Source organism: Camellia sinensis, chromosome 3, assembly GCF_055761805.1.
Source record: "Camellia sinensis isolate YWXY chromosome 3, ASM5576180v1, whole genome shotgun sequence".
In the NCBI taxonomy this organism is placed as follows: Eukaryota; Viridiplantae; Streptophyta; class Magnoliopsida; order Ericales; family Theaceae; genus Camellia; species Camellia sinensis.
In genome coordinates this window covers 153,457,257-153,484,066 of record NC_138963.1, presented here as the reverse complement: position 1 = coordinate 153,484,066, position 26,810 = coordinate 153,457,257, and the positions used below count along the sequence as shown (strand labels likewise).

Genomic DNA, 26,810 nt, shown 5'->3' with positions numbered 1-26,810 from the left:
CAGAACCACATTCGACAGCCATCTGGGGTAGTCCATATTTGTGATGAACTGTGCTTTAAGGAGCTTATCTACTTCAGAAGCAACAAGGTTATTGCGCTCCGGGTAAAAGATGCGTTGTTTCTGGCGAATAGGTCAGAAATGTGGTTCAATGCTGAGACGGTGTGTGGTGAAAGAGGGGTCAATACTCGGCATATCGGAGTGGGTCCATGCAAATACATCGTTGTGCTCAATCAGGAGTGCGGTAAGGTCGGCCTTGGCCTGGGGAGATAATTGGCTGTCGATCTTGGCAGTTTTGGCCGGGTTGGTGGGATCGATGAGTACATCGACAAGCTCTTCCACTAGTTCCCCTCTGACCAGCTCATCTTCGTCTCTGACGTCAAGTCCTTCAATAATCATAGCCTCCCTGAGCTTGACTTCTTTAAGTGAGGCGACATAACATTCTCTGGCCACGGTTTGTTCTCCCCTCACTATGCCGACCCCAAGATCAGTGGGGAACTTGATGGCAAGGTAGAAAGTGGATGTGATAGCTTGGAAAGCATTTAGGGCGGTGCGTCCAAGGATGATGTTATAGGCAGAGGGGCAGTCGACCACAAGGAATGTGAGCAACTTAGTGGACTGTCGACGGTACTCGCCGATTGTGATGGGAAGATCGATGGAGCCAATGGAGGTCACCCAGTCGCCCGTGAAATCGACCAAAGGGGTTTAGAGAGGGGACAGACTTTCTTTCCCGATCTTGAGCTAGCGGAAGCAATTGAGGAAGATGATGTCTGAAGCACTACCGTTGTCAACGAGAACCCGTCTGACCTTGTAATTGGAGAGGAGGGCGGAGATGATGAGAGGGTCGTCATGGGGGTAACGGATGCCTGTGTAGTCGGCGTCTGTAAAGGTGATAGGCTCGGTCCACTGCTTAGGCTGTTTGGAGGGTCGGTCCAATATGGCAACTTATTTGTCTGAGCCCTGCCTTATTTTTCTGAGTTCTGCCTGCTGGGCCGAGGGGGATGGTCCTTCACAAGCAAGCCCGCCGGAAATAACTCTGATTTCTCCAACAAGTAGGGCAAGGTTACCTTGTGCCCGAGGTTGCTGTGGAGGGCGATCATGACCTTGGTTAGGTTGTGCTAGTTGTCGATGAGGGGTGTGCCGACGGTTGTTTCTGATGGGTTCAGTCCATTGTCTCTGCTAAGGGCGAGTTTCCATAAATCGACTGAGACGACCTTGACAAATCAAGCCCTCGACCTGATCTTTGAGGTTAACACACTCTTTGGTGTTATGGTCGTGGTCCTAGTGAAAATGGCAGTATTTGGATTGGTCTCTCCGATTGGAAGGAGTCCGTGATGGTTGGGGCCATTTTAAGGGGTAGTCACGCTGGATCTGATTGAGGACTTGTTCCATGGGTGAATTGAGGGGTGTGTACCACTCGAACCGGCCGGGCGGTCGGGCTGGTGCCGACAGATCAGCTCGGGGGGGTCGGTCGGTATAATGAGGTGTTCGGTTATTGTATTGGGTGTTTCTGGTGTCTGAATCCTTTCTCTTCTCCCTGGTGGTGGGGTTTTTGGCTGTAGGGTCTTGGCGAGTGGCTAGGGAATCTTCGGCGTTCATGTATTTTTGGGCTTTGGAGAGTAGGGCTGCCATGGAGGTCGGGGGGTTTTTTGAGAAGGAGAAGAGTAAGTCGGATGACCGTAGACCGGCCATGAAAGTTGTAAGGATGACTTTGTCAGCGTTTTCCACTACCTGCAAGGCTTCAGTGTTGAAGCGGGTAACGAAACTGCGTAGCGACTCCCCCTCGGTCTAATGGATGTTGAGGAGTTGGGTTGTCGGATGTCGCTGGTGCTGAGCTCCAATGAAATGGTTGAGAAAGGAGTCACTGAGGTGCTGGAAGGTGGAGACAGAGTCCACCGGCAGCTGACTAAACCAAAGTCGAGCTGACCCCTTGAGTGTCACGGGGAAAGCATGACACATAATTTCGTCAGGGAATGCATGAAGGATCATAAGGGTTCTGTAGGTCTCCAAGTGGTCGACTGGGTCCGTCGTACCGTCAAAAAAGTCGATGGTGGGCATTTTGAACTTGGGGGGTAGAGGTTTGTCCCTGATGGAAGCAACAAATGGGGAGTTGGCTGTGGTAGATGGTTTATGTTGTATGTTCTGCATGACCCCTTAAAGCTGGAGCTTCATGGCTCAAAGTTCTGCGTCCCAGAGAGGGATGTTGTCACCACCGGAGGGCAGCGGGGGCTGGACGCTGCTGGCCTCTCCTTTAGGGGTCGGTGCCGAGATCGATGGCTGTGGGCCCCAAGGTGGCAGGTTTATACCTGGGAGAGGGGGTTGTAAGCCTTCCAAGTTGGGTGGATTAGGCTGCAGGATAGTATGGCTCGGGGCTCGTTCTTGGTTGGGGGGAATATCTGGAGGTGGTGGAGAAGGCATAGGAAGGTTTCTTTGGAGAAGAGCATTAATCAGGGCTTTGTTTTGATCGACCAAGCGGTTAATGCTGTTGGTGAGCTCGGTGAAATACGGTGGTGGGTTGTTTGGATTGGGGGGTCGGCTTGATGATCGGGAACATTGGGGTGAGAAGCCATGGATCTAGTCGTGACCATACACCTTGGCAGGTGGTAGGAAAGGGGTTATTAGGGAAAGGCCTCCGGCGACAATGAGCACAACTGGCGTGCAAAGTAAGAGTTTCCCACAGACGACGCCAACTGATGATACTACAAGAGACTTGGACGGGTCGGACTCATCCACGCTTCTCCAACCGGTATCCGAGTGATCAAGCCCACCAGAGAACCTGCACAAGAGTTCAACGGGGAACGGAGAGTCCCCTAGCGTACCCTCCGACGAGCAAGTTAGAAAGAGAAGTGGATTGTAGAGATAGATTAGAAATAGAAAAGTTTAATCTTCTTCTTGTCTTCAACGTCTACTTATATCCTCTGGTAATCATTTCGTTGTCCCTCCTGACCTGTCACCTTGGCCGAAAGTCTATGCTGTAGCTTCCCTTGTTCAGGGTGAGGGCATGCCGTCTCGACGGAGAGGGGTTATCGCAATAAATGCTGTAAGGGGGCCTCATTAATGGCGATGTGCCGTGGCAATAACTTTGCAGATCTTTGTCTGCTGATGTGACTTGCCCTTCTCTTGCCATGTGTTTTGATGTCATTAGTTCTTATTGCTACGTGGGGCTTCAGCAGTGCTGGATTTTAGTATTTGGGATATGTATTGGGCCCTAAATAGTGGGCTATAACCTTTATGGGCCTACCCATGTCAGTTTCTAAATATAATTTTTATTTTTTTATGTGATTAAATAGTCCATCTTAAATAGTATATAGAAGAGTTAGATGGCTTCTTTTATCTCTAAGAAAACCCAATTTTTTTTTTTTACTTTTTAATTTTTTAAATTGAAACATTAATTGTTTATATCCATAAAACAAAACTGATAAACAAACATCCAAAAGTTGCACATTTTTTTTTTAATATGTAGGATATTTTCAAATGGAAAATGTTTGACACCTCAAATTTTTTTCTATAATCTGAATTATAATGATGTAGTCATAAGTGTCAATCTTTATACAAATATGAGAAGAAAATTAATTAAATTATACATTTCAACCAACCACATGCTCAACTTTTAACTATTTCAAGATGTTATTTCACTATAATTCCAATTAAGAGAATTTTCAACCCTTAATATTTTTTTTATCAAATTATAATTTGATAAAATTTAAAAAGATAAAACGTTGAAAATTATTATTTTTTCCATCAAAATTGGTGAAAAGGAAAAAAAATGGGATAAGAATGAAAGTTTTTTTAAAAAATTGATAAAAATTTAATGAAAAAGTTAAAGTAATTCGTATTAAATCAAAATTTTTATTCAAATTTAAAATCAAATTAGATAAACAAAAATTAAAAGAAAATAATAAAAGTTTGACAATATTTTGAAATTTTCTTATTCTTAAAGACTAGAAATCCGTATGTGTATTATATTCATATTGTATTTTTAGTTATGAAATTGAAATCAAAAGAAATGTAACTCAAATTATTGGATTAATAATAGAAACATCATATTAATTATTGTTAAATATCACTTCACTTCACATTTAATAATAAAATTGTATATTTGTCTTAATTATAACTTTTAAATTTGTATGTTTTCATAACAAGAAGATGTATTTCATGACTCATTTAATCTCATTTAATCAGGTTTAACTTTTTTTTTAATACAAATTATCAAAATTAGATTTATATATATATATATATATTTTAAATTTTTTAAGCTAATAATTTTAAAAGTTATGAATACAAAAATTAACTTATAGATTTTATATGTACTACAAGAAATAATATTAAATTATTTTAAGATAATTATAATATTTTTTTTTAATTTATAAAGTCTCGTGCATAGCACGGGTACCACTAGTTTTGTATTAATTCTGGAAGTGCTGTTGGCTTTATAAATTATTGATAAGTAGATTTTGAAAAAAATTCCATACCAATTATTGAAAAAATATATATATATATCTTAAAAAACATTTAGATCTCAAATCTCAATCTGTGAAAATAAATAAATAAATAAATTTTTTTTTTCATGTAAACAGATTTACATAAATAAATAAAAAAAATTGAAATAAAATATTAAACAACTAGAGTCTTAAAGTTGATTATTACATTATGGGTAATAATGTAATTAATGTGCATAATAAAGGATAAAATTGGAAGAAAATATACTATTAATTTAGTTTTAAACTACTTTGGAATAAATTATGAAGTATAAGTAAAAAATTAATCGGACTTGATTGTTTTTCCTTTAGAAAAGTAAAATTTATTGGTTTTTTTTTTTTTTTTTATGTGGTATCATTTTAAGCAAAAAAAAATAAACATATAGAAATCAATCATAAAGTAAGACATAACCTTTTTATATAGGGGGTAATCTCATATGTGAGAAGATATTGCCTAATTCTGTGACTAATTTTTATAAAAATAGAAGAATTCTATTTTTAAATTTTGAATGAAAAAACAGACTAAAGGAGTCATTATTTATATCCCATTTACTTTACAATAAAATTAGTTGAAATTATTACATAAATTATATCACATAATAATTTGAAAATATTGAGCTCTCGTTTGAGATTGATTTTTTTAACCTGACTTTTTTGCTATTTAACTATTTTAGTCTGGTTTAAAAAGTTATATTTGGAATGATTTTTAATTTCTTTTATAGCTGATTTGATAATTGTGAAAAAAAATAATAATAATTATAATTTGAATTTAACGTTTTATTTTATTATCTATTTTAATATTTTTTTTTATCTTTACTAACTATTTTAACTGAAATAAAACTCGCGCCAAATGATGCCCGATAATGCTAAAGTTAGCTATTTTAACTAGAGCATTGATAGAGACCCCCTCCAATCACCACCCACACTACCCCACACACACGTGGCGGGTGGTGATTGGAGGAGAAGGAAAAAAAAAAGAAAAAAAAAAGAAAAGTAGCCAATCAAAAAAGAGAAGGGGTCAAAGGGGATGGGGGAAAAGGAGGTCTTAAACATTTTTGTTCAACTATTTGGGTTTGCTTGGAAAAAGATTTCCTCTTTCCCATATAGCCAGAAATTCCTACAGCTGGTCCAGTGGAAGGGCACAAAGGCTCCACATATAGCAGAATATTTAGGGTCTGTTTGGTAACGTTTACGTCTTCAGTTTATATTTACAAAAATTTTATAAACTGGTTTTTGTTTATTTTTTGTTTATTTTTAGAAAAACATAAATTACAAACGCGTTTGGTAATTGACAAAATGTTTAAAAAATTTAAAAATATAAAAAAGAATGAGAAATGACAAGTGGTGGCAAGTAACGGCGGAAGACGGTGGTGGAAAGTGGTGACGGTGGGTGGTGGGTAGCGGATGGTGGTGGTGGGTGGGTGACGGTGGCGGGTGGGGGGTGGTAGCGAGTGGGTGGTGGTCGTGGTGGCGGCGGGTGGTGGGTGGTGGTGGCAGGTGGGTGGCGGATGACGGGTGGTGGTGGGTAGGTAGCGGGTGGGTGGGTGACGGTGGCGAGTGGCGAGTGGTAGCGAGTGGGTGGTGGTGGTGGTGGCAGGTGGGTGGCGAATGACGGGTGGTGGTGGGTAGGTGGCGGGTGGTGGTGGTGGGTGGGTGGGTGACGGTGGTGGGTGGTAGCGAATGGGTGACGGATGACGGGTGGCAGGTGGGTGGCGAATGACGGGTGGTGGCGGGTGGGTGGTGGTGGCGGGTGGTGATGGTGATGGTGGGTGGGTGGGTGACGGTGGCGGGTGGTGGATGGTAGCGAGTGGGCGGTGGTGGGTGGTGGTGGTGGCGGGTAGCGGGTAGTGGGTGGTGGTGGCAGGTGGGTGGCGGATGGCGGATAGGTGGCGGGTGGTGGTAGTGGTGGGTGGGTGGGTGACCGTGGCGGGTGGTGGGTGGTACTGAGTGGGTGATAGTGGTGGTGGGTGGTGGCAGGTGGATGGCGGGTGGGTAGTGGGTGGTGGTGGTGGGTGGTGGTGGGTGGTGGGTGGTGGTGGCAAGTGGCTGGTGGTGACGGATGGCTGGTGGTGGCGAGTAGTGGATGGTGGTGGCAGGTGGGCGGTGAGTGGTGTTGGCAAGTAGGTGGTGGGTGGTAGTGGCGGGTGGTGGGTAGATGGCAAGTGAGGGGTGGTGGTGGTGGCGACGGCGAAGGGTGGGTGGTGGTGGTGGAGGCGGCGGCGGCGGCGAGGGGTGGGTGGTGGTGGCGAGTGGGTGGTGGTAGCGGGTGGTGGGTGGTGGTGGGTAGTGGTGGCAGGTGGGTGATGAGTGGTGGTGGCAGGTGGTGGTAGGGGGTGGGTGATGAGTGGTGGTGGCAGGTGGTGGTAGGGGTGGGTGATGGGTGGTCGTGGCGGAAGACGGTGGTGGAAAATGGTGGCGGGTGGTGGCTAATGTTGGTGGTAAAAAAAAAAAAAATTCAAAACGGAAACACATTTTTTGTGTTTTTATTTTTTGACCAAATTTATAAACTGAAACCACTGATTTATAAATAAAAAATTTTACCAAACAAATTTTTATTTGAGTTTTTTAAAATTTTGTAAATATAAACAGAAAACTGAAAACGTAAGTGTTACCAAACGGCACCTTAAAATTCACACTCTATTTGCAAATGTTAAATACATTATTTATGTTGTATTTAATTGAAAGATTTAAAAAAAATTTTAAAAAATAATAATAATAATAAATAAAATATGAATAAAATATATTTATATTTCATCTCAAACTTTTAAATCAAACATAATGTTAAAAAATTTGACGAACATAATTATTCAAGATCATAACCTTCGTAAATTGGGAGCTAATCATCCCGTTATTTTCTTTTTCCATTTTGGTCAAATAATCATGCCATTTTCAAACCAGCCCCATATTTACCAAATGGATTTTCAACAAACCTTTCTTAATCAATTGTAGAATACCCTTTCATCTTTCTTATGGGAATACGTGCAACGACTATGAATGGAATCTTGGTCACCTTGCTCTTGGAAAGCTATAATTGCTTTTACTTTGGTTGAAAATATCATTCCTAATAAAAAAATCCAATTGAGTAGGATATTTCAAAGTTTACAAATTTGCAACACTTTGATTTGACCAGATAGGCATTTATAGTTGGAGACACCCACTTCATTTATAGAATTATTTATTATTTTTAAGATAAATACATGTGTTGTTTTTATTTAAATCTTAAAATATTAGGTCAGAAATTCATTTTTAAAATTGTTAAGTGAATAGGTTCAAAGAAATAAATGTATATTTATTTATATACGTATCACTAATATGTCTTATTATTTGTTAAATATGTACAAATGTCACTTATCTATATTGTTCAAATGTCTCACTATTTGTATATGTATCATCTATCTGTTTAACTTACTGTTATCATATAACAGTGTCGGCAATTTTTTGACGTTGAAGAATTTTTTAATGACTTTTTAATATTTGTCCTTCTCACTAAATAATACCCAATGCATCTTTTAACTTGAATTTATAAGCAATTTTTCTTAAATTTTATTAGTTTAATTCATAAAGTCACTACTTTTATATCCCTTTTTTAAAAAATAAAAAGTGTCTCAATAGAAATAATGTAGAACAATATACTAACACCGGACAGTCTCTTTCAATGTAAAACCTATTTAAAAAGCAAGGTAAGCTGTGCTTAACCAATATGGCAATTTATGTCAAGTTTGACATGTCCAGGAAAAGTTAAAAAGTCAAAAATTTACTCAAAAAGTTAAAAAGTTAACATTATTCACCAAAAATCAACAATTACACAACTCTCAATCCTAATTTTCTCTTACAAATCAATTTTTACAATTTTTTATTACATATTTTTTTTTATAAAAAGTCAAAAAATTAATCCAAATATCTATATTTTCTTTCTTAATTTTTTAATCTAAAAATACAAAAAATATATTTATTTAAGACACCCCAAACAACTCCTTAATTAAATAAATAGGTTAATCATTAATTTTCAATACACTAACTACGGAACAGGTCCCCAACCTTTTCGTGATTTGACAAGAAAAAATGAAGGACTATTTGTAGTGTTGTGAACTGAAGACTAGGTCGGTGAATATTCTATGTCCCTCCTTCGCAATAAATAAAAGGATGTTTCTCTTCGTTGTCGTTTTGGATGACCTAAATAAATATATGTATTTTTATTTTTTTATAAAAGAATATGTAAAAAAATAAAAAAATGATGTAATAATAAAAAGATAAAAAGATAGATTATTTTATGTATACTAAACTTGATCCTAATGTCAAACTAGGTCGAGCCGGCCCAGTATGACTTTATGAATTTGGGCCTGCCGCGTCCTCCTAGAGGCTGCTCATCTGGGCTTTTATTTTATTTTTTTTGACAAGTCAATTTTTTTTTTTATAATATTTCTCCGCTTACAAAACTTCATGTAATATAGCATCTCATACATGAAAGACAACATACCTATACCTCTCATGTGCAACAGGTCAAGGATTTAACTCTTGCCAAAGATGAGGGTAGGTAGCAGCAGTTCTTTAACTTATATTTATATAATTTATTACCTGCTGCGAGTTCAATTTTCAATCGCCATTTAGTGCTTTAAGAGTAAATTAGATATATAAATTCTATTTTGAATTGGGTTGAATAAGTCGGTTCACAGTCACAAGCCAATCTATTTGGCTCCAACTAAAAGCATCATCAATGATATTTGTTATAATACTATTGTCATTGCTATAGTTTAGCAATAAATAGTAATAATTTGTTAAATTATAGCAATGATACTCCAATGGTACATATGTTATTTTGGCAAATATCAACTAATTTTTCCTCCAAATTTGTAGTTGTTGTTTGGATATATGTTTTTCAGTGATTTTTTTGGGTTTATTTTTTATCTTTTGTGACTTAGAAGCATCTTCATGTCTTTGTCTCTTTTTCTATTTATCTCTGTCTCTCTGGTCTTCAGATGAACCCCTTGTTTCTTAGAGAGAAAGAGAGAGAAATCGATGAGCCTTGGTGAACTTTAGCTTTGGATCACGAATCGTAGATCACGAACCTTGAATCGCAGATCACTCCCTCTTCGGATTGCAGATAATCTTCCCTCATCCACCACCCTCTTTCTCTTACTCACACTCGCTGATTCTCTTTCCCTCCCCCTGTTTCCACTCCAAAGTTGACTCCCTTTCTCTGTCTCTTTGTCTCTCTCCTTCTCCAGAACCACCACCAGGTCATCCACCTATCCCTATCCCTCGAAGCCTTAACTCCCTCATCCACCTATCCTCCGAAGCCCTAACCCTCATCTTCAACCCTCTTCTCCAACCCTTAACGTCCTAGCCACTTGTCGACTATGTCTTTGTCTTCGAGTTTCAAACCCTAACCCCAAACTCCAATAGTTACATTCCTTTAAATTGGCTTTCTGATGGAGAAGATGAATATTGGAGAAATTTGTATAAATTCGGCTTTCAAATCTAGGTATTTATCTTCTAAAAGTCATTTGAGATTGCTTTAGAAATTTATATAAATTTGTGAAATTTGTTTAAAAGCTGTAAATTGGTGAAATTTGTGTCTAGAAAAGGCACAAATTGGTGAATTTGGTGAATTTTTTTTTTTTTGTTTTTTTAGTAACACCTTTAAGTAACAAATTGGTGAATTTTGTTTTTTAAAAAAAATTGGTGAATTTCGTTTAAAAAAAAAAAACTTCAAATATTTTTGGGAGGTTTTTCTAGAAAAGGCCCAACTGAGAGGGAATGAAGAAGGTAGTTAGTTTTTGGATGATTTGGCAGATTTGGCAGCTGCCAAAGTTGGTGCCAAATTTGGCAGCAGACTTGGCAACTACTATAGCATGTCATTGGATAAGTCATTTTTGCCTAAGGTGCTATATTATTTTTGGAAAATAGTGATTTTTCGACAACTTTAATTTGAAATTAAAGTGGGACCCAACCGTCGGTTGAGGTGGGTCTGAGTGGTTTTGTATTCTCTTAAGTGAGAATATTACAATATAAAAATAATGAGTCGAAACCATTGAGTTTTGAATGAGAATTGTTTTGTAAAGTGGACATCAATAAAGTTGGGCTTGGATTTAGACATAGTCTTAGTTTGGACTGGGCCTAGATTTGTGCTTGTGCTTGTGCATGTATTGGGTTTGTTCTTGGACTCAGACTTGGACTTAATCGTAAGCTTGGGCTAAGCTATGTTGTTTTGGGTTTAGCTTGTGCATGTGTTTGAGAATTGGATTTGGATTGGGTTGTGACCCAACATTAGTATCCATTTTGTGACTCATCTAATTGGTTTATTCAAACATCATTATATACATATTTATTTGTATATATTAAGCACATGAGAGGTTTTGAGGTGGGTCTGAGTGGTTTTGTATTCTCTTAAGTGAGAATATTACAATATAAAAATAATGAGTCGAAACCATTGAGTTTTGAATGAGAATTGTTTTGTAAAGTGGACATCAATAAAGTTGGGCTTGGATTTAGACATAGTCTTAGTTTGGACTGGGCCTAGATTTGTGCTTGTGCTTGTGCATGTGTTGGGTTTGTTCTTGGACTCAGACTTGGACTTAATCGTAAGCTTGGGCTAAGCTATGTTGTTTGGGTTTAGCTTATGCATGTGTTTGAGAATTGGATTTGGATCGGGTTGTGACCCAACATTAGTATCCATTTTGTGACTCATCTAATTGGTTTATTCAAACATCATTATATACATATTTATTTGTATATATTAAGCACATGAAAGGTTTAGACCTTTGTAACTCTCATCTTTTGATGACGGAGTTGATGACCATATTAGTGGCCATAGGTTTTCAACCTTTGTAACTCTAGCCCTAATGGCTAGAGTTGATGGCCTTGGTTAATGGCATTTGATGGCCCTATTGATGTATAGCTTTCATGCTAGGGATTCCCCTACTTGTATAAATAGAGGTCTTTCCCTTTTAACTTACAAGAAGAATTTTAGAGTGGTTTTGTGATGGAAAATGAGATGGTGTTTTGAAATAAAAAGTTTGAGATGATTTTTTACACCACATAAAATTTTTCCTATCTTCTTTTGTTTGCCTTTTCTTTGGTTTTTGTTAGAAAGAGTGTAGCCATTGTCAGGTTTGCCGAAGCTATTCATAAGGTGCTTCTGCATTAGCTGGTTTCGACCGTTGTATCATGGGAGGCAGACGCTGGCATACCTCCCACACCCATCGAGAGGCGGTGAATATGATTTAAGGAAACTGTGATATCATACAGGCTTCGGTTTGCTTCTTTTCTTATTATTTGTTTTTTAATTTTTCAGAATTTAGTTTACCTCGACGAGTTCCAATATTTAGTTATCCATGTTAATAACTTGTTCTTTTAGTAATGTAATCTAATTTATTTATGTATTTAGTTGTGTCATTTATTCTGTATTTCATCCTTTAATAAAGTAAAAAAAAAATTATATATTTTTCTTGTTTTATTATGGAAAAATACCAACAATCTTAAAACATATTTTTTATAAATAGTTTTTGGAAAAATAATTTAGCTTTTATTTTAATTTATTCTAGTAACTCTTGAAATTAAAATTATTGGATTGTTTTGAGTTGTTTATTTCTAATAATTTATTCATGCAATTCATTTTATATTAATTAGTTGTTACTGCATGAGTTATTTGATTGTTAGTGTTTAAGTTGGTAGGAGTTTATAAAAATAAAAATTTTATTATGTAAGATTCTTACTATTTTATTTGATTTGTTTGATTGTTTTCTTTTGTAACTAACTTTCTTTACATATTTATCAAAGCAAAAAAGGATGATATATAATACGAACAAAAAAAATAAATTGGAATTAGTAAATTGGACTACTAATTGTTTATTTGAACATGATTACCTTTGCGTGGAACAAAGAATAATATTGGACTTTCAGAATTTTAGTGAATTTAATTATTCACTTTAGAGTTCAATTTAATTTCGGATTTATTCCGTATGTTGTTTTGAAAGTTTGACAACAATTTCAATTTAATTTGATTAATTAAATTCGAAAAAAAAAACAAACAAACAAAGAGCTGAATTTTGAGAATATCAAGAGATTCAGCTAGTCTAGAGGTTTTCGACAGTATAAAATATCTTCAAACATGTTTGTTTTAGGAGGAAATTTAGTAAAATAATTTCTGTTTTTCTATATAGTGGTCTTATTTATGAGCTTACTTATGATTATGTTACGTTATTGCATAGTGGTATAGCTTGGTATTGTAGTGGTATTGTTGGAATTTAACTCTATTGTTTATAAGATTATTTTCTCATAGTTATATGGTTGGAATGTCAGTGTTATGACCATAATAGTCTTATATACGTAATTATTTCATAGCTATGAAACTCATAACATTCTTATAAGTGCAATACATCTATAGTTGCTTGAATTACATAATGTGAGTGATAGTTTAAATTACTTATGTAATATGCATTATATGAGTCATTGGTTTATTAACTCATTTTGTATCCAAGTGTGTATATACACAGTGAGCATGGAGGTTTAGCAGCAACGTGGATAAAGTTTTGTACACATCCTCCTTACATGAAATAGAGCACTAAGTTTTTTTATTTATTTATTGTGTTTTATACAAAGATAATCATTACAAGTGGAGAAGTGTGTTCTTGGCTAAATAGACGATTCTGGATGCAACCATGAACTCCGATTTGCAGATTTAGACAATTTGTAATTGTAGCGGTTACATTTCCATTTCCATTTGTAGTAGTTTTAATTTCTAATTTGTAATAGTTTTACAATAGTAAAAGGAAAAGGGAGAAGAAAAGAAATTATAAACCTTTGGGTTTAGAGAAAGTCTTTGGGATTAATTTTATTATTCCCAAAAATTAAAATGTATTTGGTTTCAAACCTTTGTGGTTAGAGGAAATCTTTGGGTTTAAATTTTTTTATTCCCAAAATGGTAGTAAACTAAGTTTTGAGAAAGTCTGTAGTTATAATATGATTATTTCCAAAGTATTGTGCGAAAAGAAACCAAATTTTAGCATTAGCTAAAATATTTTTGATTTTTATTCAGAAATAATGGGCTCAATTCCGGGAGTATCAGTTAACTTTTATGAGTGGTGTAATTCTAATAGCAATTTTTAATTGCTTATAAGTTTTGTAAACTTGGTTTGTTTTAACCTAGTTTATTCACTGAAAAACTTAATTCTAAATTTGTTTCTCATGGATTAGGAGTCAGCATGCTCTTAAAAGTTTTGTCTAAGGTTAACTAGGTCTTAAGTGGGACCGAAGTGACCTTTTTAGTCTTCCTGAAAACTTTCCTGATCACGTTCGATTCTAGGGTAAGTGGTGAGATCAATTTTCAATTAAATTTTAGATTTTGGGATTTTCTAGAGTTAAATTTAGTTTTTGGAAAAACAGAATAGTGATTCTTTTGTGATTTTTCAAAAATGGCTTCAAGAGGTGATAGCAGAAAATGTTATTCCACCTAACAACCTTAAGCCTTGCGAGGTTGTTAAAGGACGATCTAAAGAGATTAAGTGTGATTAAAGGAAATCATAAGATTGCATGATAATATCTCTAAATTAATCAGAGGCAATTAGTATGTTATGCTTGTGTCAATTATAGCATGTATGATTGCTATGTGACTTTGCTTGAAAGCAAAGATGAGACAAACCATTTAGGTGGGTGAATATATTTTTAAATTTTTTAAATTCCAAATATATTCTTATATTAGTGGCTCCTAGTGAGTACAAGATTACTGATCATAGAGATAGTAAATTGGCGGTTACTAGGAGGTGTTAGACCACTGGCTACACAGTGATGAGATTGTGGTTCCTATTAATGAACAGATTACTGATCACATGTCAAGACATGATGGTTCCTAGTAGTGGAGAGGCTAATGATCATATGGCAAGACATGATGATTCGTAGTAATGTAATAATCTATTGATCCTATGTCAGGACGTTGTGATTCCTATTAATAAAGTGACTACTAATTATAGGTCAAAACATTGTGGTTCCTAGTAATAGAAAATCTACTGACCACATGCTGAGAAATTAATGATTCCTAGCGATAAGACTACTGGCCATGTTATGAAGTTCTGAATAGTAAACTATTGAACACTGGATTTGTGTTTCATAATAGTAAGACTATTAGCTTTAGAGTGACAAATTGAACCAAATTTGTTTGGTGCTTTAAATTCAAAAAAGACCTAATTCGGTTGATGACGGTCTGGGAATGTGTTATGTGATATGATTATGAGAGTCTTATAATCATTGTGACACAAGGAATTGTTTAAAGACCTTATATGAATTTTTGAAAAGGCCGAAAGCCTTCGTATAAATTCTACAAATGTAGGGGGGTGTCATGCAGAATGTGGCAATACCTAAACCCAAACGGGTAGGATAGGCCTGAAAATCCATTGACTTTATGTTCAAAGGTTATGCACAATAAAGTAGTGCATATCGGTTTTCTTGTGGATGAATATGATATTCAGATTTACATAAGATTACAATCATGGAATTGAGGAAGTGATTTTCATGAGGAAAAAGATGAGCCTAGAAGATGTCAATGTGCTAGGACTTTAAAGTTCTTCTATATAAATCTTCTTAAACTTATATGGAGGCTAGTGAGGCTAAAAACTTCTTTGAAATTATGATTTCTCTATAAAAAAAAGTTATTAATTTAGCTTTATCTTGCATAGGTAGTAAGCCTTGGGATGCAAGTGAATGAAAGCCAATGAGATATGTTTGTTGTCAAAGAATACCTGCAAAGAAAATGCATGGATTACTTTGATACGTGATCACCGGTTATGGTGAGTGTGATTTCAATTGTGCGAAGTCTGGAGATACATCAAGATAGATGTTCAGATAGTTTTCCTATATGAAGATTTAGTTGAATAAAGCTTTATGGAACAACCCGAAGGGTTTGTCGGTTCCAGGATGAGGAAACACTGTAAGCTTGAGAATCATTTTATGATTTGAAATAAGCACCGAAATAATGACATAAGAAATTTGACTACACTGTGTTGTCAAGTAGGGATTGACAAATGTGTTTATGTCAAAGACACTAACAATAATATATGTCATTTTGTGTCTGTGTGTAGATGACATGCTCATTGTTGGTAGTTATGAGAAGATGTTCAATATTACCAAGTGGAAGTTATTAAACTCTAAATTTGACATAAAAAATATAGGCCTTGCAGATGTGATTTTGGGTATTAAGATTACTAGAACTTCTGGTAATATTGTACTTTCTTAGTCTCTGTATGTTAATAAGATGCTTGAAAATTTCAGTAAATCAGATACAAGTGTATCGAGGACACTGGTAGACTTATGTCTACATTTGGCCAGGAATAATAGTGAAAGTGTATTTCAACTAGTGTATTCTCGGGTCATTGAAAGTTTAAAGTATCTAATAAGGTGTATAAGGCCATGTATAGCCTACTTAGTAAGCATGCTAAGTAGATACACAAGTAATCCCAATGCCTATTTTTAGAGGGCGTTTGTGCGGGTACTAAGGTATTTACACTATACTGAGGATTATCGATTGCATAGCATTTGATATCCATTTGTACTAGAAGGGTACAAAGGCGTCTTTTGGATATCTAATACAAAGACTGCGCATTTATTACCGGATATGTTTTCTCTAAATTAGAGCTGCAACTGTGTCTTAGAGATCTTCTAAGAAAATGTATATCACGAGATCAATGATGGAATTGAAATTCAATGCTTTAGATAAAGCTACTAAAGTAACTGAATGGCTTTGCCGCTTTCTTGAGAATATTCCATATTGACCAAAACTTGTGCTAGCAATTTTATATATATTACGACAACCAATCAAGTATTGGTAAGGCACAGATGGAAGGTCTAGACATTTTCATCGTAGACATAGTTCCGTACGATGACTACTCTCGTGTGTTGTCACTATAGACTATATACAGTCTAAGGATGATATTATGGATCCGTTAACCAAAGGGTTAAATAGAGAGTTCATAGAAAAGTTGTCAAAAGGAATGAGGTGAAGGCCTTTAGCAAATGTTATCGGAACGGAAAACCCAACCTAGTTGACTAGAGATCCCAAGATCTAGGTTCAAAGGGACAACCTAATTGCTTGTAACAGGTGAGTCACTGTGGAGGTAAATCCTCCTACTCATTCCTTTATACAGTGATACCATGTGGGGTGAAAGGTTAAGCTGATGCTTTTAATGAACTAAGTGTTATGAATAGTCAATCGTGGTATAGCGAGATACTTTATGTAGGTCACCTATGTGAGTGCGAAGTGAGGCCGCTTCTTTAAGAATTGACGAGGCCGAATTTTTTAAAAACACTCACTGGACCAAGCTAGTGTTTCAAGGCCAAACCGGACACACTAGTAAGAACAAGAACAGTGGTTGAATGACTCCTGTGTGAGGTCTATTGTCTCAGTTTACACAAACGGCAGAATAGTTCAAGACATCACATTTACTGGTCAGCTAGTAAATCCGATAGGCTTTCACTACGAAAGGTTCAAGGCCAACAGCCACCTTTTCTGATGCAGGGTTATTTTTGTGTGCTCTCTCTCTCCAAGTCTTTGTTGTTAAGCGTTGTCCGTTTTTCTTCATTCGACTAATTTTATTCATGTGGGGGATTGTTGGAAAATAATAGTTTTTCGACAACTTTAGTTCGAAATTAAAGTGAGACCCAATCGCCAGTTGAGGTGGATCTGAGTGGTTTTGTATTATCTCAAGTAAGAAGATTACAATATAAAAATAATGAGTTGAAACCATTGAGTTATGAATAAGAATTGTCTCATAAAGTGGACACCAATAAAGTTGGGCTTAGATTTAGACATAGTCTTAGTTTGGACTGGGCCTAGACTTGTGCTTGTGCTTGTGCATGTGTTGGGTTTGGTCTTGGACTTAGACTTGGACTTAATCGTAAGCTGGGGCTAAGCTATGTTGTGTTGGGCTTAGCTTGTGCATGTGCTTAAGAATTGGATTTGGATCGGGTTGTGATCCAACATTAGTATCTATTTTGTAACCCATCTAGTTGATTTATTCAAACATCATTATATACATATTTATTTGTATATATTAAGCACATAAGAGATTTAGACCTTTGTAACTCTCATCTTTTGATGATGGAGTTCATAACCATATTAGTGGTCATAGGTTTTCAACCTTTGTAACTCTATCCCTAATGGCTAGAGTTGATGGCCTTGGTTAATGGCATTTGATTGCCTTATTGATGTATAGCCTTCATGGCTAGGAATTCCCCTACTTGTATAAATAGAGGTCTTTCTCCTTCAACTTGCAAGAAGAATTTTAGAGAGGTTTTTGTGATGGAAAATGAGATGGTGTTTTGAATAAAAAGTTGGAGATGATTTTTTACACCAAAGAAAATTTTTCCTATATTCTTTTGTTAGCCTTTTCTTTGGTTCTTGTTAGAAAGAGTGTAGATATTGTCAAGTTCGCCGAAGCTATTCATAGGGTGCTGCTGCATTAGCTGGTTTCGACCGTTGTATCTGGGAAGGCAGACGCCCGTACACCTCCAACACCCATCGAGAGGTGGTGAATCTGTTTTAAAGAAACTGTGGTATCACACAAGCTTCAGTTTGCTTCTTTTCTTATTATTTGTTCTTTAATTTTTCAAAATTTAGTTTACCTCGACGAGTTCTAATATTTAGTATCCATGTTAATAATTTATTATTTTAGTAATGTAATCTAATTTATTTCTGTATTTAGTTGTGTCGTTTATTTTGCATTTCATCCTTTAATAAATAAATAAAAATTATTTTGTCATTTCTATTTATTTATTTTATATATTTTTCTTGTATCATTGTTGAAAAATACCAACAATTATGGCTTTGGCTGTTGTTTTAGTAATGCATTGGAGATGCTCTAATGTACCAAACTAGATATATAAATAGTGTTCTAGACTACATATATAGAGAAATTCTACTATACACACATTTTGAATAGATATACTATATATACTTTTAGTTATGTCATTTTTTTCTTTTAATTATAACATTATTTTCATAAGATGTTTGGTAATAATGCAAAGATAGGTGGCCACATAATGGTCATTTTGGTTATGTGTTATATAGTCAATGAAAAAAAATGCCTAAATTGACAAAATTATTTTTAAGATGATGGGTAAAAGAATAAATTATTCATTCTTATTTCAAATAAATGGAATTGGACAAAATTAATTTGTTACTAGGATAATATTTTAGGGGGCTTTTATGTAATTTTCTTTCAATTTTTTTTTTTTAATTTTTATATTGACATATTTTTTTATTTTTTTTAAATAACATCAATCCTCTATTTTTTATGAATTTTTAATAAAAAATTAAAAAATATATTTGTCTAAATCATTTCAAAGCCCTGAATTAAAAACCACACGCTAAGAAAGAGGGAGAACAGACCGACTCAAAAACAAAAGAAACGGAAGATGAAGTTGACCTGGAAAAACCAGGACAAGAAACACAAACGCCCGCTCCTCTCCATTTCAACCCTCCCTTTCGATCAAAACGATGATCACATCACCAACAACAGCGAAGACCGACCAAGATCTGATAATGATACAGACCATAACACCGAGCAAGCTCAAACCTATCATCACAACGACACCAAACTCGCCGAAGCCTTTCACGCACAGGGAAACAAACTCGCTGAGGTAAATTCCAAATCTTTTTTATTTTTCCTTCTATGGGTTGTTTCTTTATATGCCCTAATTCTTTAATAGCAACTGTTACTGGTTCTGTTAATATGTGCTTTTTGTTATTGTTTAGATAATTTTTTTTATTTTTTTTTTATTTTTATAGTACATATGCAAGTTACAAAATTCTGAAGTGGGTATGTGGAATTATTGATTTATTGAAATTATTAGACTGTTTGTAATTTGGGGTTATGAAGATGAACTCTGTTGTTAATTAGCTTCTATGTTATAAATCATGGAAAATATGTTTGGAATTGGGGCAAATGTTTATACAACCAGTTTGTTTCTAAAATTTGACCATGTGTGGAGTGACTTCAAAGTTTGCCCAATAATCAAAATACTTTTGGATATCCACTGCTACCCTAAATATAGTCTTTGAGCACAAATGATTTGAGATATGGGTTGGGAGGATTGGAAATTTGAGTATCTGGAGATGTTTGAATTTTTTTTTTTTGGGGGGGGGGGGTGGGTGGAATGGGAGAAATTTGAGCAGGAAAACTTCAGCTTATAGAGTGGGAATTTGTTTTCTGTTTGAATATTGAAGATGTTAGGTAATAGCTAAGCTTTGGGCCATAAGTGGATTTTGATAAATTGATTGATCCAACTTATTCACTCCCAGTTAGTTCATATAGAGATATATGTTTTCACTCAATAAAGTGGGTGAAATATGGGTTTACAGTCTATAGTAGGTCTCGAGTGGTAGATTAATGAGATGTTATGATTTTTTTAGTAACTAGTTCTTTAATTATTTTTCTGTCCCTGTTTTGGTTACTGAAAAAAATATAAATACTTATGTTGAAGCCTGCCCTTGTCCATCACTTCACTCCAAACTATCATTTGGTCTCTGTGAAATTTAAGATATTGAAGGAATTTTGTGACAGAATTTACCTACCAGTAAGGATTTTTAGTTTGAGATTTCTCAATAAAACCAGCCATCTGATGGGGTAAAATAGTTGTTATATCATTATAAAGAAATATGGGATTGTTTGAAGTTTCAGATAATGAACCTCAGAGGAGTTTGAAAATGTGAACCTCAGAGGGTTCCTTCACACTAAATGCATGTGAAAAGATGACTATTCTACTCTCCTGCAAGTTGCTTCAAATCCATTACAAAAATCACTCTTTCTATAATTGTTCTCTACACCAAAACCCATAAAGCTTTAGCTTTACTATCCCACAGTTCCATATGAAAGAATTCCTTTGCCAGTTCCATTACAAAATCCATAGTTCCAACAAAGAGGGAATATTAGATGGGGAAGCAGTCTTGTAATTAGTTCCAATCCATTTCCTGTGACCATTGATGCTCCTTGCAGAAATGCTCTCAAACTGGAATTGACACTACCTTAGACCTGAATGAGCTGCAAATTGTATTCTTATCTTTTGCAATTCAACAATAAAAACATATAAAGGCAAAGAAAGAAAGGAAAAGGAGAAACTGAAAAAAGGGATAGAAACCGTGTTAAAATAACATAATTTCAATGTAAAGATCAGAACTCAGACCTGAACTAGAAGAATTTTACTATATATCCTAGTGAGAGAGTACTTGTTCCAAGTTTAAAATTTTATCAACTTGAGGTTTGCAGAAGAATGGAAAAAGGAAACAAAAGCAGTGGAATAATGTGTCTTAGGTTGGGAAATTATTTTATAACATAGGGATATTTTTCATCAAGTTGTAAACCTTTGTACACATTTTATTTTAGAATTTTTTTTGATAAATAATAAGTTAATAACTTTATTAAGAAAGCATCAAGAAGATGCAACAAAACCAAGGCAACAAAAGGAAAAAAACCAAACTCGCCTAACCAATTGCATCATCCAAGAAATCTAAGAAAGAAAATATATCCGGATCCACTTTACATTCTAACCAACTATACAAAGTAACCAAGAAACGATCCTCTAACCACAACACCGAACGCTGAAGTCCTTGAAAGATTCTCCTATTGCGTTCCAGCCAGGCCAACCACATTAAACAAAAAGGCACCAACGACCACACCCGCCGCCTAGATCTCCCAACTCGGGCCCCCCTCCAACTCCACAACATGTCGACAACCCCCTTTGGCTGCACCCAAGAAATCCCAAAAAGAGAACAGACCAACCCCCATAAACGAGAAGCAAGAGAACAATGAAGAAATAAGTGATCAACGGTCTCTACATCTACACAGCACATACAGCACTGATTCACGAGCACATGCTTGCTCACAGGCCTCATAATGAGGTTTCCAAGCTCTGTAGATGATTAAAACTATCCATTTTAATCTTTCATTTCCTACAAATAATCCGACTCTGAGTTATGAATACTTCGACGGAGCCGGCCGGGCTTCGTCGGAGGCTATGGGGGTTGGTCTATTCTCTTTTTGGGATTTATTGGGTGCAGCCAAAGGCGGTGGTCGGCATGTTGTGGAGTTGGAGGGGGGCCCGAGTTGGGAGATCTCGGCGACAGGTGTGGTCGTTGGTGCCTTTTGTTTAATGTGGTTGGTCTGGCTGGAACGCAATAGGAGAATCTTTCAAGGACTTCAGCGTTTGGTGTTGTGGTTGGAGGATCGTTTCTTGGTTACTTTGTATAGTTGGTTAGAATGTAAAGTGGATCCAGATATATTTTCTTTCTTAGATTTCTTGGATGATGTAATTGGCTAGGCGAGTTTGGTTTTCTTCCTTTTGTTGTCTTTGTTTTGTTGCATCTTCTTAATGCTTTCTTAATAAAGTTATTATTTATCAAAAAAAATTCTAAAATATAATGTGTACAAAGGTTTACAACTTGATGAAAAATATCCCTATGTTATAAAACAATTTCCCAACCTAAGACCCATTATTCCACTGCTTTTGTTTCTTTTTTCCATTCTTCTGCAAACCTTAAGTTGATAAACTTTTAAACTTGGAACAAGTAGTCAAAAGCCACTGCATTGTCAAATCATTAGAATTTTTCTGCATCTTCAACAATGTTCTAGTTATAAATATGATCCTTGATAGAGTTGAAAGTGCAAGTAGGGCTTTCATAGCTGACTGAAATAGATGGGAAAGTAAGACTTCAAATTGTGTTTTTGGTGAAATTCTTGTGCAATGGAGGTAGCTGATATAAGAAAAATAAATAAATAAATCTTATACGTTGGAGTTACAATTAGTGTGTATGTTCTCTCATTTTTTAGTTTTCTTACTGTGTATCTGTGTGTGTTCTTCTCCCTTGTCAATGACAAGAATTGATTCCCAGACTGACCAACCCCTATAGTTGCTTTTGTACTTCCGTGCTACAACATTTGCAATTCATGGATTTTAAAACTGAATGAAATATATAGATTGAAGTTTCCTAAAGTTATGGAAACAGTATTTACAATGTAATGCTTCATATCCACTCCAAATTGATCCATTAATGCTGTAGAGAAGTTTTATTGCCATGGGGTACAGACTTTGTTCGGCAGCCCATTCCTTCATTTATAATATATGAGATCGGAGAAATTAACCTGTTGCAAGACAATTATGGTTGGTTTTCATCCTTGGCTCAACAGTGCTCCGTTTTTGCAACCTATGTACATGACCTGGTGTGGTATATTCTTGAGCCAGTTGAATTTCTTGTAGTTGTCTGAAAACAACATCCTCAGGCGCAAAGTCATTCCTTTCAAATGCTTGAAAATTCAAAGGGAGACATTCATAGACATTTATTTGCTGCATGACCATTTGCAAATGTAGTTCTATATATCTGTCATGTATTTTCCATTCCGTTTTTTTCTTGCTCATTCTGATAACTCTTTCCCACTTTCATTTCTGAAGGATGGGAGGTACCATGAAGCTCTTGGGAAGTGGGAAGCTGCTATTACTTTGATGCCAGAAAGAGCAGTTTTACATGAGCAGAAGGCTCAAGTTTTACTTGAAATTGGAGAAGCATGGAATGCGTTGAAGGCGGCAACTCGTGAGTCCCACTTCTTAATTTTCTTATACAACTGTAGACTTCTTTTATTACGCTGAATAATGCAGTTATTAATGGCACATCACTTGGTTATTAGCTAATCATTTAGAAGCTTACTACTTAGAAATTATTTTGCAGCTGGACCCAAATAAAATTTTTGATGTCTTCTTCAATCTTCAGATTTGGTTCCCTGTTCAAATTGCAAATATTTTCAGATTTTCTTTGCTTGTAGAAATCATTTTAGCTCTGTATTGTTATTGGAGTTCAAAATTTGTTTTTTGTGTAATGCTTTATTTTCCATATATATTACCCAAGTAGACATTGTATTCATGAGTTACAATTATTTGACAGGAGCTACTGAATTGGAGCCATCATGGGCTGAGGTTTGTTTATACTTTATTATTTGGATGTGCTTTTTACTCCATGGTTAGCATTCATATATGAAATACTAAGCCCTTGCTATTTCACTTTTTACTTTTCTGTCATCGTAGAAGTGGATATAAATGTTTACCCAGTGCTTTTTTATACCACAAAGTAATAATTGGGCATTGTTTGACAAGTACTTACAAAAATTGGCTTCCCTATCTACTAGTGGTTTAGGAGAAGATGAATTTGCATACCTATGAACACTTCATCAAATTTGGTTTGAATAGATTGAATATCTTCCTTCATCTGAAGGGTACTTGTATAGCCGCCACAAACTAATTGTTGACCTGCCCTTTCCTCGGTCTTCATTCATGTATTGCAGTTTGATTTTAAATGCAAAAGAATGAAAACTAAGTAGGATGAGGACCAATGGCTTTGATGACAAATGAAGCAGAAGAAGTTCTGAAAGTGTAAAAAGCCATAGTGGGCTGAAAGCAGCTGAAGTGTTTTCTTAAACAAAGAAGTGTGTCTTTTCATGATGCCGGCTCGTACTATATTTTCTTAGGATGGGGGTGTAGGGGGTCATATTTCTTTACCTTTTTTCTGGAATGATTTTTGAAAATTTTACATATTTCAATTTTTATATTCAAACTTACCTTTTCAAGACTTCAACTTCAGTACTACACGGGTTAGGTTGCGTTACATACTTGATCTAAACTCTAAAGGCTTGTTTTGGGATGTAAATCTGTAGTACAGTTACTTTTTTTCTTTAATTTTTATATGTTTTTTCTAGGGGTAATCATTCCCATCCTTCAATTTCTTTTTCACTGCACGTGCAATCTCCAATTTTTTAGAAGGAGAGGAATTACATTCCTTTCCTTGGACCTTGTACTGGTGCAAATTTTAATTTATCCATGAAAGTTTGGAATTCATTTTGACGGGCATATTTGGGCATCAGAAGGACAATGATAATCCCATTGAATGCTTTAGTGGATGATCTTTTATCCATTCAACCATTCATGTGGTATCCCCTTGGTGCCTCGTTAATGATATACTTGTTAGAAAAATCAAAACAAAAAAACATGTTACGAAGAAAAAAACCAAAACCAAAAACACAAAACAAAACATAATTTAGCATGTATGAACAACTACATTTAGTAATGTTTCCTTAAGCAATTTTAATAAAATCACGAAAGTCAAAACTTTAAAACTAGCTCATCAATATCAGGCCTTTTTGAAAATGATACCATGTTTCTGACAAGCTTGGATTTTTTTTTTCAGGCCTGGATCACTCTTGGTAGAGCACAACTAAACTTTGGGGAGCCTGATAATGCTATTGAAAGCTTTGACAGAGCGTTAGCTATCAAGGTACTTCAAAACAGGTCACCAATGTGATTTTCTATCTTGGCCCTAGTTTTGAAATCATCTTCACCGACCTGGTATGGATTTGCAACATTATAACTGAGGAGTGTAGATTAACATGGCAGTAGGAGATTGCTTCTCCAAAAACTGACGTCACAGAAATGTTGGATGTTTTTTTTCTTTATAGATTCTTTTACCTTTGAGGTTTACAATTGTAGTTAAGCAAATTCATATCATATACGGCCATGCTAAGCTTCATTTGCTTTGTTAAAAAAAGAAAAAAGAAAAAAAAAGGATCAGTTTCATTTGCAAACCTTTTAGTGGGACAATTTCCAATCCTACATATTCATTTCCGTCTCAAATTTAATAAGTTTACTGCTGCATGCAGCCTGATTTTGTTGAGGCACTAGATGACTGGGAAACTGCATCACATCTTGTGAAGAAGCGTAAGCAGCTTCACTCATCAGGCTCAAGTACTACTAAAAATCGGTACGTGGTTGGGGACAAGACTGAAAGCTCCTGAAGGTATGTGAATGGCTGGGTATAAAGTAGTCTGCCGTTTCTGTGTATGCTTCTTTGGCTGTCATGGAGGAAGAAAGGAACTTTGGGATCTCACATATTTTCTAGTCACAGAGAGAGAGAGAGAGATATAGGGAATGAATAGATGTTTGGGTTGTACTGGTTTGCTAATCTGAACTCGAGTTACGCCTGAAAGCACAATCTGATGCCTCAAATGTTCTTCATTTTCTTGGAATCTGGTACACCCTGTTGTTATTAATCAGAAGGATGGAACCTACGCCATGAAGCCTGTAATTCGTTATAGAAAAGATAAACACATCTTGAATATAAGATTTTACTTAGCTCTGCCATGTCAAGCCAAATAACTCATCTTCATAATTTCACTGTATTGTTTTCTTCCTTGTTATGTTCCTATTAAGTGTAGAAGTAAAGCAGTTCAACAGTTTTTATGGCATAATTTGAAAACCATAGTATTATGTAATGTTAATGTCAGTCTTAGTTGCATATAAGCTTTTTGGGAAAACTGAAGTATTGGTTGATGCATTCAATCTCAGAAAAAAGATAGAAAGCCTTCCAGATTAGCTGAACAGATAGGTGGGAGGTGTAACCCTTAAAATTTGCAGTTGTTTTTTTTTTTTTTTGGGTGAATAAAATTTGCAGTTGTTTGTATTCAAGAAACACGAAATTGCTATGTTAGTAGAATGAAAGTTCTTGAAAACATCTTTTACCCGTTTTCCATTTCACAGTCTTCCATGAATTAAACAGAATGATTTGATTAACAGATCCTGGAATGGTATTGTGAAATTATTTCACTTAAAACACTCGTGTTTTCCAGGAAATTAAAACAAAAACAAAACCAAATAAGCCCATAATTACCTGTTCATTCATTGATTTGTAAGTAACAAAACAAGACTCCTTCCATTCAGACAACACTCATCTCTCCTGACACGAAACCAAAACAAACGCTGCTGAAGCAAATTACGTAGTTGTATAGCATAGACTCGGATACAAAACAGACATGGGCTAAATTATGTAGTTGTAATAATGGTATGAGCAAATTATCCATTCTCTTCAGATTTGCAAGAGCATGTGAAAAACCTTGCTATCGCCTTCAGAGCTCTACACAGAACCTTTCCACGAGCCGGAGGAATGTCAGACTTGTCCTGAGCCTGAGTCTGAGCCATCTCTTTCGAAGACAAAGAACAACAAATATCAAAATCAAGAAGAGTACCTAGACTTGGTGTCAGAAAACACTGGTTGTTGTCGAATTGTAGTGGCCTTTATATTTAGAGGCAAACACGAAACAAGAATGTTGGGGGGTTTCTTTAATTGCTAAACAAGACAACAGATTTGTAGGAGGCAAAGCATTTGCTCTGTCATTTCCATGTACTTTCCCCACAAAAACATTGATAGGTAAAGTTGGTTTGCTTGTCTTGGAAGCGTCACACGATAACACCACCTTTTGCGTTTGCTGCCAAATGAAAATTTTCTCTTCTTACTTTCGTTCTCTATGCCTATTG

The 26,810-nt window shown here is 35.7% G+C and overlaps 1 protein-coding gene across 1 annotated transcript; it reads left to right on the top strand.

Moving 5' to 3' along the window:
- The first annotated feature begins 18,810 nt into the window (after positions 1–18,810).
- LOC114306762 (Tetratricopeptide repeat (TPR)-like superfamily protein) lies at positions 18,811–25,689 on the top strand. The gene is made up of 5 exons (XM_028252052.2): positions 18,811–19,103; positions 22,908–23,046; positions 23,395–23,426; positions 24,691–24,777; positions 25,160–25,689. The coding sequence occupies exons 1-5, from the start codon at positions 18,879–18,881 to the stop codon at positions 25,292–25,294; spliced, it is 618 nt and encodes a 205-aa protein (XP_028107853.1). The 5' UTR covers positions 18,811–18,878; the 3' UTR covers positions 25,295–25,689.
- The last annotated feature ends 1,121 nt before the right edge of the window (positions 25,690–26,810 follow it).